We start from the raw sequence: 17,234 nt of genomic DNA on the forward strand, positions 1-17,234 counted from the left end.
GTATTGTTTTCGGACTTACTGCAGCAATTGATTAAAACTAAATAATACCCGTTGATTGGTTGTTGTGAAAGCATTCTCCTCAAATGATACGAGTGAGGGACTATATACATGATCGGTAGCACTTGTGCAAAGCGTAGGGAGTGGTTCAGATGTCTAAGGAACAGTCATACTTCTTTTTATGGAGGCGACAGTGGGTACCCCCTGGAGCCCTGGCTGATGACTCCTGTGCCTGGGCGTCCAGCACTTGGCACGCCGTCTGGGCAATACAATCAGGCCCAGGCCTCCATGAGGGCAGTCGTGGAGCGCTGCATCGGGCTGCTGAAGAGCAGGTTCCGGTGCTTGCACAGGCACCGGACCCTTTACCAACATCCGAAGATCGCCGGCACGATCGTGGCAGCCTGTGCGGTGCTCCAGAATGTCTGCCTCTGCTCAGGAGAGGCCGAGCCAGAGCCACAGTCAGACTCAGACAGCAGTTCTGACGGGGACAATGATGAAGAAGAAAGCGCTGACGCAGCTCGCGAGCGGAGGGGCCTCCAGTCGAGGCGTCTCAACAGTCAGGGCAAGGCTGTGCGGGACCGCCTTGTGCTTCTGCCGAGCACAACCCACCTGCAACGCGTCCGTGAACGACTGCGTCGCACCCGTCGTCGCCGCCAGCACCAGCGATGCACTGTAACTCGTCGCCGGGGCCTCTTTGAATTGTGTGTGTGCGTGTGTGTTTGTACAGTGGGGTAGATGTTGTGCCGAAGCCATTTCGGACTTCGTGTGCGCTTGTGTACAGTGATGTGGATGTGCCAGAGTCATCTTGTACCTTCTTTGTGCATGTGTACAGTGTGGTGGGTGTTATGCCAGAGCCATTCTGGACTCTGTGTGTGTGTGTGCTGCGCCGTGGATGTGCCGAAGCCATTTTGGAGTCTGTGTCAGTGTGTACAGTGTTGCGGATGTTGTGCCGGAGAGAGCTTGTTTGGTCTCTGTGTGTGTGCATAGGAAAGGTGTTTTAATGTTTCGGGTGTAAGCACCACAGGCTTGGATGCATGTGCACGTGTAGTGCTTTTGAATTCTGTTCAGTGCTTTGGGCACAAACTCCACAGGTCTGGATTGCGTGGGGTGCGTGTAGCGTTTTTTTTACTTCTTTTCAATGCTTTGAGTGCACGCTCCACAGGTCTGGATTGCATGGGGCACATGTAGCATTTTTCACTTGTGTTCAATGTTTTGGGTACATATTCCACAGGTGTAGATTGCATGGGGCACATGTAGCATGTTTTACTTGTGTTCAATCTTTTGGGCACAAACTCCTCAGTTCTAACTTGCGTGTACGCTTGTAGTGCTTTTGACTTGTCTTCATTGTTTTAGGTGCAAGCTCCGCAAGTCGGGATTGCATGTGCACGTATAGCGCTTTTGAATTCTGTCCAATGCTTTGGGTGCAAACTCCACAGGCCTGGATGCAGTACACGTGTAGTACTTTTGAATTGTATCTATTGTTTTGGGTGCAAGCTTCACAGGTCTGGATTGCATGGACACGTGTAGTGCTTCCAACTTGTGTTTAATGTTTTGGTCGCAAGCTCCACAGGTTCCTGGATTGCATGGGCACTTGTAATGATTTTGATTTCTGCTGTGGCACTTGGAGCTTTTTTCTGGAGATCGGCTGATGAAGGTCCCTGACACAGTAATGACAAGACTGCAAAGGATGTTTGCAAGAAAGAACAAGCAGTGCCGTTCAAAGTAATTCTGCCCACTATGTTGCATCTTTGAGGTGGTGCACCGTGGCTGGTTGTGATTAACTTTGGTCTCAACTTATCTGAGTGAGGAACCTCATTTACCCTTGCCATATCTAGCAGATGCCAACAGGCAAAAATGTTCTTGCTATCAAATGTGCATTTTTTTAGATTTTTCACCATACTATTGGGTTCGAATGAAATGCAAACACCAGAGCCCGTGGCCGTCAACAGGTGCTGCACCTGCAGGAGGCATCCGGAAACCGATAAAACTTTGGGGTGGAGAATAGAGCGCTGCGAGCGGGTGCGTCCTATTTCGATGTGCTTGAGCCTTGCCCAGCACAACCCAAGCGTCCACACTGCACCGGTGTTCTGCTGGAAGTTCCGTCACTGTTCGCATTTCATTCAAACCCGATAAGACAGTCACTATGTTTAATTCCGATTTCCCATATTGCTTGCATGTGTTGCGAGATATGCAGTATTTTGGAGCAGATGCTTAGGTCTGTGCAGTCCACACATCTTATGGTTGTTAGTCCCTGTCTCTGAATTAATTTGACATAAACAAATTCATGGCAAAGAGGTTCCGGGAAGGATTCGCCACAGTCAGGTGCTTGTACAACTCGTAGAGTATGCTGTTCGAAAACATGAATGTTAGCGGTGTGTATATAGCCACAACGCTTAGTAAAAGTAGTGTTTTTTTGGCTTGTTGCTACGAAAGGTGGACATATTCAGCCGGTGGCCAGGAATGCCGAACCGCTGATTGCTACTTGTGTTTTTTCAAAAGAAGCTATGTCGGATTATTGGCTATTTTCATCACATGTTTTTGAACCCACTTTCACGGCTTCGTCTTTAGGCGGCCAGGTGCTGTTAATATTTCATTCGCTTGAAATGGTCGGTGAGCGAACCTGCCTCCACAATGTTTTATTCTAGCCGATAGATGTCGTCGATTTTGCAGGTGTCACCAGTAATACACTAGCCTCTTTCACATAATGCTACAACCTTGTAAACGCATTTTAGGGGCCAGAGTTACGTTATAAAAGTAACCATCATGCACTGTGAGAACAAAATAAAATGGCTCCATCTTGTACAACAGAAGTTGATAACAATTCCATTGTAACAATTACCATCTTGTGACATAAATATTTACATTGGTCTGCAAAAAGAAATGTACTTCTTGTGATTGAAATATTATGTACATTAGAAGGAAAAAAACATTAAAGCCACGTCTTGGTGAACAAAAATAGATTTAAAAATAATAAATATAAGAAAAGCTGCCAGGAGGCAGCTTAGTCCAGAGGCGGCGGAGTGGGGGGCCTGCAGGCAGAGGCAGGCATGACTGCCGGGTGGCCGAGGTCATCAGGACCAGCAGCAGGAGCACCAGTGTGAGCTGCCGGATAGCCGAGGTTTGCTGGAATGGCAAAAGTTTTGAATGATGACCATTCCCACTACAGGTCACCCATATTGAATGATTGCAGAACATACTTCAGTCGGCGTTGTGTTTCAAGCCATCTACATATTCATAATAAAACAGCACGAAGTTTACAAGGACAGAGGAAGGAACTGGACAGGACGAGCGCCGACTAACAACTGAAAGGTTTATTATCAGAAAATAAACCTAAAGTCTCGCATGCTCTGGGTTAGAATCTCAGGAGAACTAAAATATTGGCACTGAGAGTACACCATGCTCCTCGGAAGGGGAGACAGCAACTTCTATCACGGTGAATAAATAAACGCTGGGAAATATCACTTAATTATGTTCCTTGAAATCAGTTGTGAATATATATATATATATATAAGTAGAGTAAAAATTATGAACGTTTAATGCTCCGAGGGTTATATATGCACTTTTTTGTTATGTGTGTACATATGTGTGCCCTGTTGAACTCTGACCTTTATGCAGAGCACCACCTGATGATTCTGGAACATATATCATGGCATATATGACGTGTATTTTTCTAATAACTCTTACTAAATCCTTCAGCCTGTTATAAGATGGCCGGGGGTGCCTTTTTTTACAAGTTTCGTAAATTGTGCCATTGTATACTCTTCACTGTCCTCACACATACCAGAAACACTGAATTGACAGATGTTATCTTTTTTTCCTTTTTCTTAACTATCATTGTAGTGACCAAACTACTACCTGGTCGTAAAACGCTTCAAATGCATGCAGTGCCTGATGCGGCAGTCTTCTTGTCTTTGGTAACAAGGGAAAAGGCATGTGCACCAATACCAGTCATCAACCCATCAAAAAACTTCGTAGGGCATTAAGGAATTTGTCTTATACGGGTACCTGCTCAAGGGCAGCAAGCCTAGCCACGGCCAGCTCCACTAGTCGCTGCTGGCCTCTGATGAGTTGCTCGGCCACTGTGTCGACAGAATGCCGCTCTACTCGGGGACACCGGGGGCGGGGGCGGGGGCGGAGGCGGCTGGGCGGCTGGCTCTGAGCTAAACACAAAGGCGATTGTGAACCAAGCTGGGAAGGACAATAAGAAAAGGCAGGAACTGCAGCTGGCAGCGACGAGTCTGCTATCACACTTTTTGGGCAGTCATTGCATTATGAAGACAGCAAACTGGTCCATATCGAAAGCGCATGCAGAAAAGACACAGGCTGCACTCGGAGCAATTTCTGTTTGCAAACAATGATAACGTAATATCCCCCCCCCCTTCCCCCTTCATTAACTACTACTTTTAGGGTATAGAGTGGTTTTGCGGACATATGTGCTGGACACCATTTTCCTCGTCTGCCTAAAGTCTCGCATTCGTCCTGTTTCTGGATTTCCTTCGTATTTGTTAACATAGGCAGGATATACGTCAACTAAAACTTAAATATCGACGCAAGCTGTACGAGACACTTGCCGGTGCCACTGGTCCCTGGGACTTCCCGAATAGATACACTGCTGCCTGCTGCAGCTGGCGATGGTACAACCTGAAAGTGACGGGGTTCAGGTGAATCTCGCTATCATCGAGCAATATTGAAACAGTAGGAGAGACAAGAAAGTCAGTATGTTTGGCATTCCTAGAACCCTACAGAAATCTATGATCACATGCAAACTTGTGTAATTCACGTAAAGTGGCTGCAGCTGTCTTCCGAGGAGGCTTCTTGTACCTCAACACGCTCAGAGTGCCAGTTTTCACTGTGTTACAACAGACATTGCAGTGATTTAACAATGTCTGCACAAACCATATTTATCACTCTCGACAACTGCTAAGAACAATTACAATCCCTGTGGTTGCACAGGTCATGACATTTTGAGGTGAAGACGAGTATAGCATGTGCTGCAAGTAAATTTGGACCCCATAACTGAACAGAAGCATCCAGATTAACACTCTAATCATGTCGGCATGTGCGACGAGGCCTCACTGTTTATTGAAAACTTTAAATGCAGCCTCCTTAAGTATAGTATTTATGCTGCCATCTTTGCCAGATATAGTCGCGTGTTCTACCGAGTACCTCTTAGCAGCAGGCTGCAACTGCTACTTTCCGATCAAGTAATCGGTAATCATCAGGTAAAAGGTTAATAGATAAACATTTGTCTAAAATTACCAAAGTGAGAAGCTGTAACTCAATAAAAGTTTCGGTTTCACAAAATGTGCAGACAATTAAATAATTTGTTCTGCAAAACATGTCTGAACGTCTTGGGCAAAAACAAAAGAGCTGCTTACCCGTGGCCCCGGCACCGCCGGTGCCCCGGAAACCTCCACGGCATCGGGGCCGACAATGGAAATTATCCTCCCGGCCTCGTCAGGTACTGCGCCTCCGCCCGTCCCTCTGAAGGAAAACGTAGCAATATGAGTTCTTATTTTTTTTTCTTGGTCGAAACTATGGATTGAATTTAATTTTACAGACGTAGCTTACTCATCTCCCTTGGCGGTTTATTTGCAATGCTAACCTCAGTCTTCATACCGTAAATGTGACACTTGTCATGTGCAATCGTTATCCTCTAACACCGCGGAATACGTCATATTCGCAAGCCATGCATCCAATATCAAAAGTCGAGAACACTCACCCGCTGTTTCTGCGGAACTCATCGGCCTCTTTATGGCAGCCCGTACCCTGTCGATCCAATAGTGTTGCCACCTCGTCCTGTTTTTGATGGCAGGCCCGATGGCGTTGAGCTCGGCGACGAGCTCAGCCCAGAGCTGATCTTTTTCCATCTGCGTGACTGCCGGCGTGATATCAGCGGCTCCCAGCGCGATTTGGGGATGTTGTTCCATGAAATTCAATAGTAGCTCGCGCTGGGCTGCCGACACTCGCGGATCTAATCTTGACGTCTTTGCTGTTGGCTCCATCTTTGCCGCCGATCGTAGCAGACGACTTAACACTCCGAGTGAATGTGGCATTCATTATTTTATCGCAGATCACTGCAAATAAACAAATATTTAAGTTTTTATTCACTGCAAATCGATTAGATTCACGTCGGAGCTCTAGAAAACTTTTATCATGGTGGCCCCTCCTTTACGGGAGCGCCGTCGGAGTTCAGCTCTGCGTCGAGCTGCGTCCAAATCGCGTATTTATAGGCGTGGAGTGCACTCGTCCTGAAATTTAGCATTGCCTTGCATCATACGGAACGTTCCTCCTGTAAAATTTGTCATTTTCGCTCGCTGGGCCGGCAGAACCCGCGAGTGCGACGTGTCCGGCCTTTTTCTCTCTGTCCCTTGAATGGACTACTTCCAAAACCGACGCGCCCCATCGCGGCGAAATACCACGCAGTGCACTCTGGGAACTAGTTGGCCACTCAGTTTCGGTTTCGACCGAGCAGCTTGACCTCATGCTATCACTCCCCGACTGAACGCGCTGCTTGCGTTTTCAATTATATGACTTTTCACGAACGTACAATAGACTCATTCTCGAGCGATACAAAACGAAGACCGGGGAACTTTCCTTGGTTCCCGAAACACCGGATATTGTGCGTGCGCATGCGTATACGTAGTAAGACGTGGCTTAGTCACCTCACCCTACGAGTGCATTAAGCTCAATTTCAATAATCCCGTCTAGTACCACTGAACTAGAACTGAAATTTGTTCATCTGGAGCCTTATACGTATTTTGTTTGCCAAACGTCCGTTTCTTGTTACTTCATTGGGCGAAAAGAAAGCCGCATCCTCACAGGGTATCAAAGTTGAGCCCAGCGTTTACGCATGAACTTTTAAGGAAACGCAATAAATTCGACCTCATTACTGCACAAAAGTTACTATGATGTCTTCCTCGTGTCATCATATATCTTCCACTCGAATTTTATGCTGGTAGAAGATTAATTTCTCGCAAACGCTGAGATCGGCTAGCTACGACGGAGGCCCTAACAAGTGTACCCTACTCCCCGCTAAGCCTTTTTGGACGAGCTTTTACTGACGCCCAAGATCTGCGCCTGAACGGTGTGTCTGAAATTATCGCGGCATACTCAGGCAGGAAAAAAACAAACACAAAACAAATATTTTAGCAACCGTCAAACGCGCTTTGAATTCGTTCGAGCACTTGTGTGAAGAATGTCGCACCGTGCGCCGGACGGGCGCGTGGGGGTTCATGCCCGTCCGGCGCACTTCCGGGGAACGGTGCGACATTCTTCACACAAGTGCTCGACTTTTGCTTTTTTCAAAACGGTCTGTATGCGCGAATTTGCCTATATGATTGCAGGATAACTTGATGTGCATACGCGATGTTGAATATTAATGGAATGCAAGCGGGTGGGGACTTCACTTCGTGCAGTGCTGCGGGTCAGTACAGATAAGAGATAAGAAGTGTGTCAAAATTTAGCTTTTCAATGGCGCCTCCGAGTTTTACCTCGCATACTCAGGCATATTAATAAATACAGTAATTGCAAAAAAATAATATTTCGTCTATGGACGCACGAAACAAACAAACTTCCTGATCAACAACACTAATATAAAGGCGCGAGCTCGATGTATGCATGCTTATTGGTTGCTACAGCTTGTTGATTCGTATACAAGCAAGATCCCCGAGCTTCGCAGCGTCGAGATTCCCAGCACTGGCTCGTCCAAATACCTCGATTGGAACGCTAACAGGAAGGCTCAAGTACAAAAATACAACAAGCAAGTGTTAAGACAAGCTATACGTCTCAGACTTGTGCTAAAGCTTCGGGGCCTGGTCCTTTAGGTTAGTTTAGAGACCACAAATGACGCTCTCGGGACCAGAAAACCATTTCTTGTCGACGTGTCGATCGAAACCGAAACCATGCCACCCTCCTCCCTGGCCAACTGGTTCCCAGAGTGCAACGCGCGCCGTGTTGCATGCAGGGCTTTATGGAAGTAGTCTATTGTAGCAGACGACAGCAGCAGACGACCGTAGCCTCGAAGCAGGCGCCTGCGCCGTCGGCGCGCCGTAGGGAAAACGTAGGGGCGATTGGCGCTAGACTCGCGTGACGTCTCAGCCAAAGTGGGGGTCGGAAATGTAAGAAAGGAGAGCGAAACTCGCCACAGTTCGCCTCAGGGGCGGGTCCTTAAGAGCCTCCTCCCTTCGTGACGTGTTCTCGCCCGTTTTCTCGCCGCCGTCCAGCTTAGAGCCCCAGCTCGGAGCACGTGGAGCGAAAGCTCGCGCTGCAGAACCCATGGATCCTGGCTTCGATCCCCACCCTTGCCCGTTTCGATCTGGATGAGCATCGTACCGGCGTGCGGTCGTGTATCACTACCGAGTGGTGTACGTTAAAGACTTCAGAGTAGCGCTTGTATTGCACTGGCTAAATTGCTCTTCTGCAGCTGGGAGACTCGTCGCCCTTGGAGCAGACCAAGTTCTAGGCTGCATAAACATACACAAAACTCACTTTTTTAAGTTCTCACACGTGCAACCGAGTACGACGGTGTAAAACAAGACTGGTTTTGAATCTCTTGCGACGTCTTAGGACCGGATGCGCTGCCGCGGAGCTGGTACTAAGACGTCGCAAGAGGCTTAAAAACAGGTCTTGTCTCTCTTCGTCTTTCTCGGTTGCAAGTGTGTGAAATGCGCTTTAAAGGGAACGCGAGCCAGCTTTGTACGTGCAGCCTTTGTGGTCAGACAACCTACAAAGTCGCAATGAAGAGGAAAACAATTTCGAATGTTTGTCCGAGGAAGGCAACGCCGGTATGGTGCCGACCGTGTCTCCGACTGATTTTAATACGAAAGCATTAACTGCCCCATGGAGCGAACCCGGCGCTGTTGACGGCACCTAAATTCCCATTGTTCTCTTGGTTGAGTGAAAGGGAACCGAGGGTACCATTGGGCTGCGACGCGTCATATCAGACGCTTTGTCACGGAAGCCGGCGAGGCCGCTCAAGATCAAAACAAACGCATATCAGTAAAAAAAGAAAAAGCACCGCAACGCAGATTTATTGTTACGGAAGATGGCGGGGCCGCTCAAGGTCATAGCGGACGCGCCTCAGAAATAAAACACAAAGAAAACAACGCAGATGCTTCGTCACGGAAGCCGCCGTGAAGCCGACGGGGTTAGCCACGCCTGCGCAGTGGGAGAGCATGACGTCACCGCCAGAGCGCCGTGTGAAAAACGAAGACGTGAAGCGGTGTTTTTACGAATGCGCTACGTGTATACTCCGTTTCACCTTATGTTGCACCACAGCGAAAGCTAGAAGCGCGAGCTCATAGCGTTGACAGCTGTCCTTAATGCGTGAGGGCATGTACCCCTAAGCAAGGAGCCCGCGCTTGTAGCCTTTTCTGCGGTACTTTATCAGGTGAAATAGAGTATAGACCCTTTCAGGCAACATTTCATGGGCACCGCCATCTCGACGTCACGTGACCCTGCCGCCATGCCGACCTTCAGTTTCTCGCAGTTGCTCCGCGTTGTGTGCGGCACCGACCACCACCGGAGCTTTGTTTTCGTGTACCTTCCGCGTTAAAATCTTGTGTTTTCTTTAGGTCGTTCAATATTTCGGGCTTTCATTTAATCATTTGATATCTATAGTACAACAAAGCTCTTGTATTTTCTTCTTTATAAAATGGAATCGGACAGGCGAATGGATCGACGATACAAGATTATGGCCTAGGCTTCAAAGACCATGTAAGTTCATTATATTCATTCGTTTTTGTCGCTAATAAAGTGCAGTCAACATCATTGCGACATATAGAAATTTCAACTCACGCAGTAAAGCTATCGCAGTCGTGCTTCTCGCTGCATGCGCACGCTTTAGACATCGTTTCCGTAAGTAAAAGCCGAATCGCATGGAAGCAATTTAGCGAGCGACGGAAACGATGACTAGAGTCAGCGACGAAGATCTCTTACTGTCGCTGGCGGCGTCACTCGGCTTTTGGTTTTCTGAAAAACGTCGCTCACCGCCTTGGTCGAAAAAAATTGGCTTGCTCTTTATGTTTATACAGCCTTGATAAAGATGCGCCTCAACGGGTAATCGGTCTCTTAGCTGTAGAGGAGAAATTTAGCCAGTGCGGTACAACCGCTAACCTGGGATTTTTAACGTGCATCACGCAGTAGTGATCACACGAACACGTGCCGGTACGAAACTCATCCAGATCGAAACGGGCGGGGGCGGCGGGGATCGAACCCAGGAGGTTCCCAGCGCAAGCTTTCGCTCCACGCTCCGAGCTGAGACGCGTTAGCCCACTCGGCCACTTCCTCCCTCCGCCTTGGTCGCTCGCTCCCGTCGCTTTTATGGGGTTTGCCTCGTCGCCCGACTGACCCTGTGACGGCGAAGCGTGTCGCCGTCGCTTGTCTCGTTGCTCGCCAAATCGCTTGTATGCGGTTTACACTTAAAGGAGTCATGAAACGCTTTTTCAACTTTTTTCTGTTTAGCTTTCCTCCTCAACTCATAAATCGCGCATTGTACCAAACAGTTCAAGAAGTCGGAAAGGGGGGAATCCCCTCTTGCTCGGAATCTCGCTCTCGCTAGCCGGACACAGCCATTGTCCCCCTAGAAGATTAGCCCGTCGCTCAAAATTCCGACAAGTTGCTTTCCCCACCCCGTTCACCCCGAAGCTGACAGTGCTGTGGAAGCTACGTGCTCCTTGGGCCAGCCACACATTTTCCACGTGATCATGCTCTCTCGCGCATACCGACCCGCAGAGAATGAGGTCAGGTGATGAAAGGGAGAAGGCTGATTGGTCTGGCAAGCGCGTAGCTTCCACCGCAATGTCAGCTTAGGGGTAAAGGGATTAAGTGAGGTCCGGTGTCGTGTGACGTGCGCTTGGGCCCTGGTGACGCGCTGCGGGGGCCCGGTTATGGTGGCTAGCAGCCCGGTGTCGCGCTGCGGGGTCCGCGGATGTATCACAGTGAAAAGGCGGAGAGTTTACGAAGGGAAGGAGGTACGAAATAGTCCGCTATGTTTTGCAAATTTTCGTAGCGAAAGTCAGGCTTCTGACTTTCTACCTTTGTTCTATTGGCCCACTGAACGATGTGCTATGAGTAAAATCCCAATATAAATTGATTTACTCCAGCCCAAAATTCGATTCATGGGTCCTTTATTATCGAGGCGCCAACGGTTCAATGCTGTCTGCATGGAAATTAATTAAGCATAAACCGCATGCAACCGATTTGGCGTGCGACGAGACAAGCGACGGCGACCCGCTTCGCTGTCGCTCGGTCAGTCGCGCGACGGGAGCAAGTGACCAAGGCGATCAGCGACATTTTCTAGAAATCCAATAACCGAGCGATGCGACGGGCGACAGTGAGAAATCTTCGTCCCTGACTCTCGTCGTTGTCGCCATCGTTCGCTAAATCGCTTATATGCGGTTCGGCTTTTACTTACGGAAACGATGTCTAAAGCGCGTACATGCAGCGAGAAGCACTACAGCGAGAACCTTACTGCGTCAGTTGAAATTTCCGTATGTCGCGATGCTGTTTACATCCCTTTATTAGCGACAAAAGCGAATGAATGTGAAGAACTTACGTGGTCTTTGAAGCTTAGGCCATAACCTTGTATCGTCGATCCATTCGCTCTCCGATCCCATTCCATAAGTAAGAAAATATAAGAGCTATGTTAAGATATAGATATCAAGTGATTAAATGAAAGCCTAAAATATCGAAAAGAACTAAGGAAAACGCAAGATTTCAACGCGGAACATAAAAGAACACGAAAACAAAGCTCGGGTGGTGGCCGGCGCAGCACACAACGGCGAGCCCGGAAAGCGTGCGGAGGGCGCGCCGACTAGTGGCAGCTCGAGAAACTGACTCCCTGAAAGCAACTGACTCCCTGAAATGTCCAGTCTTAAAGGGATACTTCAACAACATTTGAAATATTCCCGTCGTGTTCAAAAATAGGTTGAATATGATCCAGAATATCCGTAAATGGCAGTCGCACGTTTGTATTTTGAGCCTGGCGGCTGTATTTTTCGTTATAAACGGCCCACTCTGGCAAGCGCTCAGAGAAGGCCCAGCGGAGACCACGTGACATCCAACGCAATCGTGACGTAGGTCGTCTCGAGACGAGCAAAGCTACGGCGAGGCTGATGTCGAGAGGATGGCCTAGTCGTTCCAGCCACCGAAGCGGCTGCTTTTGTACGAATTTTGAGTGACGGGAATTAATCTTCTATAATCTTGTAGGGGGACAATAGCGACTTCTGCGACACACAAAAGGCATTCTCGGGAAAAGGGGAGTTCCTCCTGCCCCTCTTCTCTCGTCGTGGCCGGAGGCGAGACGACCTCCATCACTAGCTGTCAAGGTTCCTAGACGGGCATTACAAGCGAGGCGTTAGCGACATCCACCAGGTGCTCTTTGCTAATCGTTTAATTCGTTTTAAAATTCCTTTTCGTGTCTTTTTTAACAAGATATTGGTATGTTCGATATGAGGCTGCTCCTTTGAACACATATAGACCAAAAAATGAGCGCCGAAATTTTGTTGTAGTATCCCTTTAAAGGGGCGATGCAACAATTTTTGTACTTTACGCAAATACCGCTTAGAAAGGATCCCTGACGTTATTGAGCTATGAGACACGCGTTCGTTTTTCACTCCACGCAGTAGAAGTCACAGAAAAAAAAAATAAAGAAAAAACGGAGTTATAAAAGATACAAACATCTCCACGTGGTGAATGATGTTAATTGGGGCGAAGCTCTGGTGGTGTTGATGATACTGATTTTGTTCATGGGTAGTTCTGATGGTGCTGACTCTTTTTCCATGTCAGAAAGAGATTGTGTGGTATAGAACGTGGTTATATACGCATTTGAGCATTTGACCACAGCGCCCTCTCCTGTATAGATGTTGAGCGGCTACATGCAACGTTTCGTCCATGACATCCCCATCTCTTGAGTTACGAACACATCTCATAGCCCCATACTCGTCCCGCAATCGTGGCCGAGTGGTTAAGGCGATGGACTAGAAATCCTTTGGGGTCTCCCCGCGCAGGTTCGAATCCTGTCGACTGCGCAAGCATTTTTTTCCTGTTTTTCAGAAGACAGATGGGATGGCAATCGATGTGAGCACGGGCGCCGGACGGGCAAGGCTAGACCCTAAGGAGCTTCGCCCCTAAAACGAGCAACGTTCACCCCCTCAACTCGCAGCCCAAAATAGCGGCCACGTGATCTGGAACCGATTATATGCCGCCAATGTTGACCATAGCCAAGCGCTGGGGTTGGCTAGGGCTGGCAAAGCACAGGACACGCGCTGAGTTCAGACATTGTTATGGCTCGGCTATTATTCGTCGTTGCAGCAATAGACCGATCTCACCAGCCAGTTTGGCTACGCCGCCGCTGCCGCAATGCATCGAGGGAACTTTAGTGTTTCTGAGCGTGCGGCAACCTCGCTGGAACTCTGCGCGTGCAGGGCACGAACAGTCTCGTGCGCTGCCGAATGACTCCTGTGAACTAAAGTTATGGCTGCCTCGCGCAAGCGCCAAACGCTTGGTGAGATCGGTCTATTGGACACGGGCCACTACCCGAATGCTTCTCGAGATATCAATTATCACGAGCCCAAATCGAGTGCCACGCAATACTCGGGTGCAATCTATGAACCGGATTCAAATATCGTCATTGGGGTGTACTGCGATCCCCACGTTACGTCGTCAAATGTTGCAAAGGAGAAATTGAATAAAAATGATCGCTTTTGTCCTTGAAAATATTAAGCAACAACGGAGCCTCTTGGCCTGTGGCGTTGCTTGCGACTATCCTTGGGTCCCACTAATGAGTAAGCTCGTGTAAAGTGAAAAAAAAAACACACACACAAAAAAACATTTGAATTGAATATTGTTGCACCGCCCCTTTAAGTGTCCTGCTGTAATTTTATTAGTGGTCCTTTCATTTCTGCCGGATGATATCATAAAAGCTCTATACTCTCAACTGCCGCGATCCTGGCAGTTGCACAGTAGCGTAGGAGGACGTGACAGAACCCGCTCTGCAGCAGCTTGTTTTGCAGCCCGACCTTCCACCCACCTAATACGGTGTTGATATACCTCTGGCGCACAAAATTGTTGCAAACTGCTTTGCAGGGTTTCTACAAGTTCGTGGTAAGTGCCTCAAGTTTGATTTTACCCGATTTGTAAGAACGTGTCGCGCCATTCATGTAGATTGCGAGGACGTGGGTTCTGGCAGTGAAGACAAGCCACGAATGGGTGTAACTTGTCAATGGTTATCTTTACATAACGATCTGCAATCTGTAAATATCGCTTAAATCAGGAGCCTTTTCCATTACAAGCGCATGTAGTGGACAAAATAGCCACCCTGTATTCCCGCCCTCGCCGTTCCCTCTACCATCTGCATCAAAAGTTTGTAAATAACGCGATGTCGCTTCGCCTAATCACGCTCATTCATTCGATTTAGAGATGGTCATAATGTTTTGGCTGCTAAGGATATATGCTCGGGTGTTTTCAAGAATGGCAGAACGGAAGGGCTTATTAAAGTCATTTCAGCAGCAATAGGCAGTTTCCTTAATTTTATATATGATATATCCAGTATATCTGTCATATCTGATTCTAACTTTGTGTTTTGTGTAATAACTCGCATTGGAATACTTTCTTGAACACCGAAACTACGAGTAAAAAAAAAGAGTAAACAATATAGAATTCGACTAATCTTGTTTGAAAAAGTTTTTTTTTTTTTTAATTCTTCTGTAAGAAGTACGTGCGCTCTCTTTAATTATCAATGCATTATTTTATGTTTTTAGTTCTGTGGGCGGTCAATGTATGCCAATGCCCACAAATATGTAGTGCCAAGACTTTGGTTCCTACAGTTCTAAAAAAAGAAAACCAGCTATATTTTATTCACGCGAAAATGTTGTAACGCAAAATGTACTCAATGGCTGGGATCCACAAGGAAAGTTTGACATAATGTCCCGCAAAACCGTCGAAATTCCTTAAAATGGGTGGCACGAGTGTCGCACTAATTTCAGTGGATGGTATTTTTGGGACGTCGTCAGTGTAACGGTTGTCGCGTGATGCCATGACGCTACATCGTGGCATTACGTGAAGCAATGACATCACGTGATTAGACATTACATAACATCACTTGACACAGTGACGTCACGTCACGTGTCTCTTTGTGCGACGGTGTTTTGCAACGCCGTGTTACGCGACACCCTGTCTGTGGCACGCTAACCAAGCAGAGCGCAAAACGTGTTGCACATTGCCTCTGTCGATTATATTCATAGGAACGAGAGAGGCCAATTTTTTAAATACAGGTCTTTCTAGCGGTCTTATGATATGGCGATACTCGTGGGTTGTTTAGATGAGACTGCAGCAAAAGATCAGTAAGAGTCTCAGATGTGAGTTGACGCCCGCTTAAAGAACGAAAAACTCGCCATAGCGAAATTCGAAGCAGAAAAGTATCAAGACATCATATATTTTCTTGCTTGTTGATGTCATGGCCAAAAGGCTGCGAACCAACATATACCCACACTCTAAGAAATGCCTGCGCGTCTACTTACCCGCAAAACGCTCAAAGAGCCAAAATCTGCGATCTATGAAATCAGCTTAGCAGATGATGAAGCGGAACATCCGTTTAGACCTCAAGGTTAAGTCTGCGCTGTGGCCTTACGCAACGCAAAGCGTCATGCTTGCATTGCACAATGCCACAGCGCAGACTAAACTTTGAGGTCTAAATGGATGTTCCGCCTCATCATTCGCTGAGCTGATTTCGTAGATCGCAGAGATTAACTCTTCGTATGTTTGGCGGGTAAGTAGATTCGCAGGAATGTTTTAGAGTGCAGACAAAATATAGAACTCGACAAAGCTGGTAGAAGAAAAGTTTTTGGGGTCCTCGAGTGTTAGACATTCCGTCAACGCAATGGAAGTGCTATATAGCCCTCATAGGCAGTTGAGAAATGGAATTGCAGAGCATTTGTTTCGTGCTTCTCCGCGGGGTGTTTGAGCGATGATGTAAAGTATTCATTGGACACAGTGAACCGGCTGGAAATCAGTTGGGAACAAAGTCTGCCGTACAAAGAGTGAACTACTCCCTGCCGTTTGTGTCATGTTTTCATCCTTGCATGTAGATATTTTGGGTTTGAAAAGCACTATGAGGACGAAAATTGTAGATTCAATAACTTAAAGAAAATGTATTTTGGCCTAATGTATGGGATACTATTTCAGCGATGTTCGTTGGTATGGTTAGCAAATTTTCGGGCAAATCGGAGACCAGGAAGAAAGCGCCGGAGTACCCCTTTAAGCCGCGGGCACAAGGCTAATAAATACATCGTCCTTTCGTCGTCTAATTTTTCCTACCCATTTTGCACACAAACTGTCTGCCGACCTGTTTGAAACATACAGCGGTATGACGCAAACATACTTTCAACTTGTTTGAGGCTTGTCAGCCGATGACTCTGTCATCCTGTCCGCAGTCGTGTCCTTTGTATGACGCATGAGCAGGGTGACTTCGGCGTCATCCGGGACACTCGATTAGGTTTCGCTCTACAGCTATTGCAGCCCCGCGTCGTAGCAGCTCTCGAGGGAATGTACCACTGCATGCTAGAGATCGCTCCTTGCCCGCGGCGACGCAAGCTCAATTAGAGAGGGAGGCGCACAAGAAGGAAGACGCTGTTCCAACAGTTGCCGGATGCCCCCAACGCGCCGACTTCGTCGCGCCAGGAGTGATTCATTTGTTTGCGAAACAGGATGAATGACCGCGCGCGCGTGCGTCTCGCTGTTTAACCGACTGCCTGCGGCCTTTGCGCTTTGACAGATATCGATTACGTTGGACGAAATAGACGCCGTTGTTTTGCTGCTGGGCGCGTACCGATAGTGAAGGTTTCAATCTCCAGTCTCCAGTCCTGTGTGCATTGGGTTATTATCAAAAAAACGTTAGAGGCTCAGGTGGCACTGTTGTGTTTTGAAGCAGACAGCAACCAATCTAAATTTAACTTCCGGTAATGCATTTCTATACGAAAGCGCAAATGCATTCTCTCTTTGTGCTGGATTATAACAGCAAATGTTGCTTAGCGTTGTGATAGAATAAATAGTTTGGAACGTTTTACGATCGGATATACAAAAATGTGTCGAGCGTTTTTCTTTAGAATTGGTGGCGTCCAACGCTGCGCTAAAATAGCCCAACATACGTGTGTGATGCGTGTTGGCGCTACAGACTGCTATTATAGGGCACGTATCTACACATACAGTCAATGCTACGATGCACACAGAGTGAATCA

The 17,234-nt window shown here is 47.6% G+C and overlaps 1 protein-coding gene across 1 annotated transcript in view; it reads left to right on the plus strand.

Annotated features, from left to right (window-relative positions):
* Positions 1-17,234, plus strand: part of LOC115320881 (putative nuclease HARBI1) — a 28,465-nt gene that overhangs the window by 2,311 nt on the left and 8,920 nt on the right. Inside the window, exon 4 of the mRNA XM_040221059.3 lies at positions 192-619. Coding sequence (XP_040076993.3) covers positions 192-619 — 428 coding nt within the window. The remainder of the gene's footprint in view (positions 1-191; positions 620-17,234) is intronic.

Source organism: Ixodes scapularis, unplaced genomic scaffold (genome assembly GCF_016920785.2).
Source record: "Ixodes scapularis isolate PalLabHiFi unplaced genomic scaffold, ASM1692078v2 PGA_scaffold7__128_contigs__length_106722199, whole genome shotgun sequence".
Classification (NCBI taxonomy): domain Eukaryota; kingdom Metazoa; phylum Arthropoda; class Arachnida; order Ixodida; family Ixodidae; genus Ixodes; species Ixodes scapularis.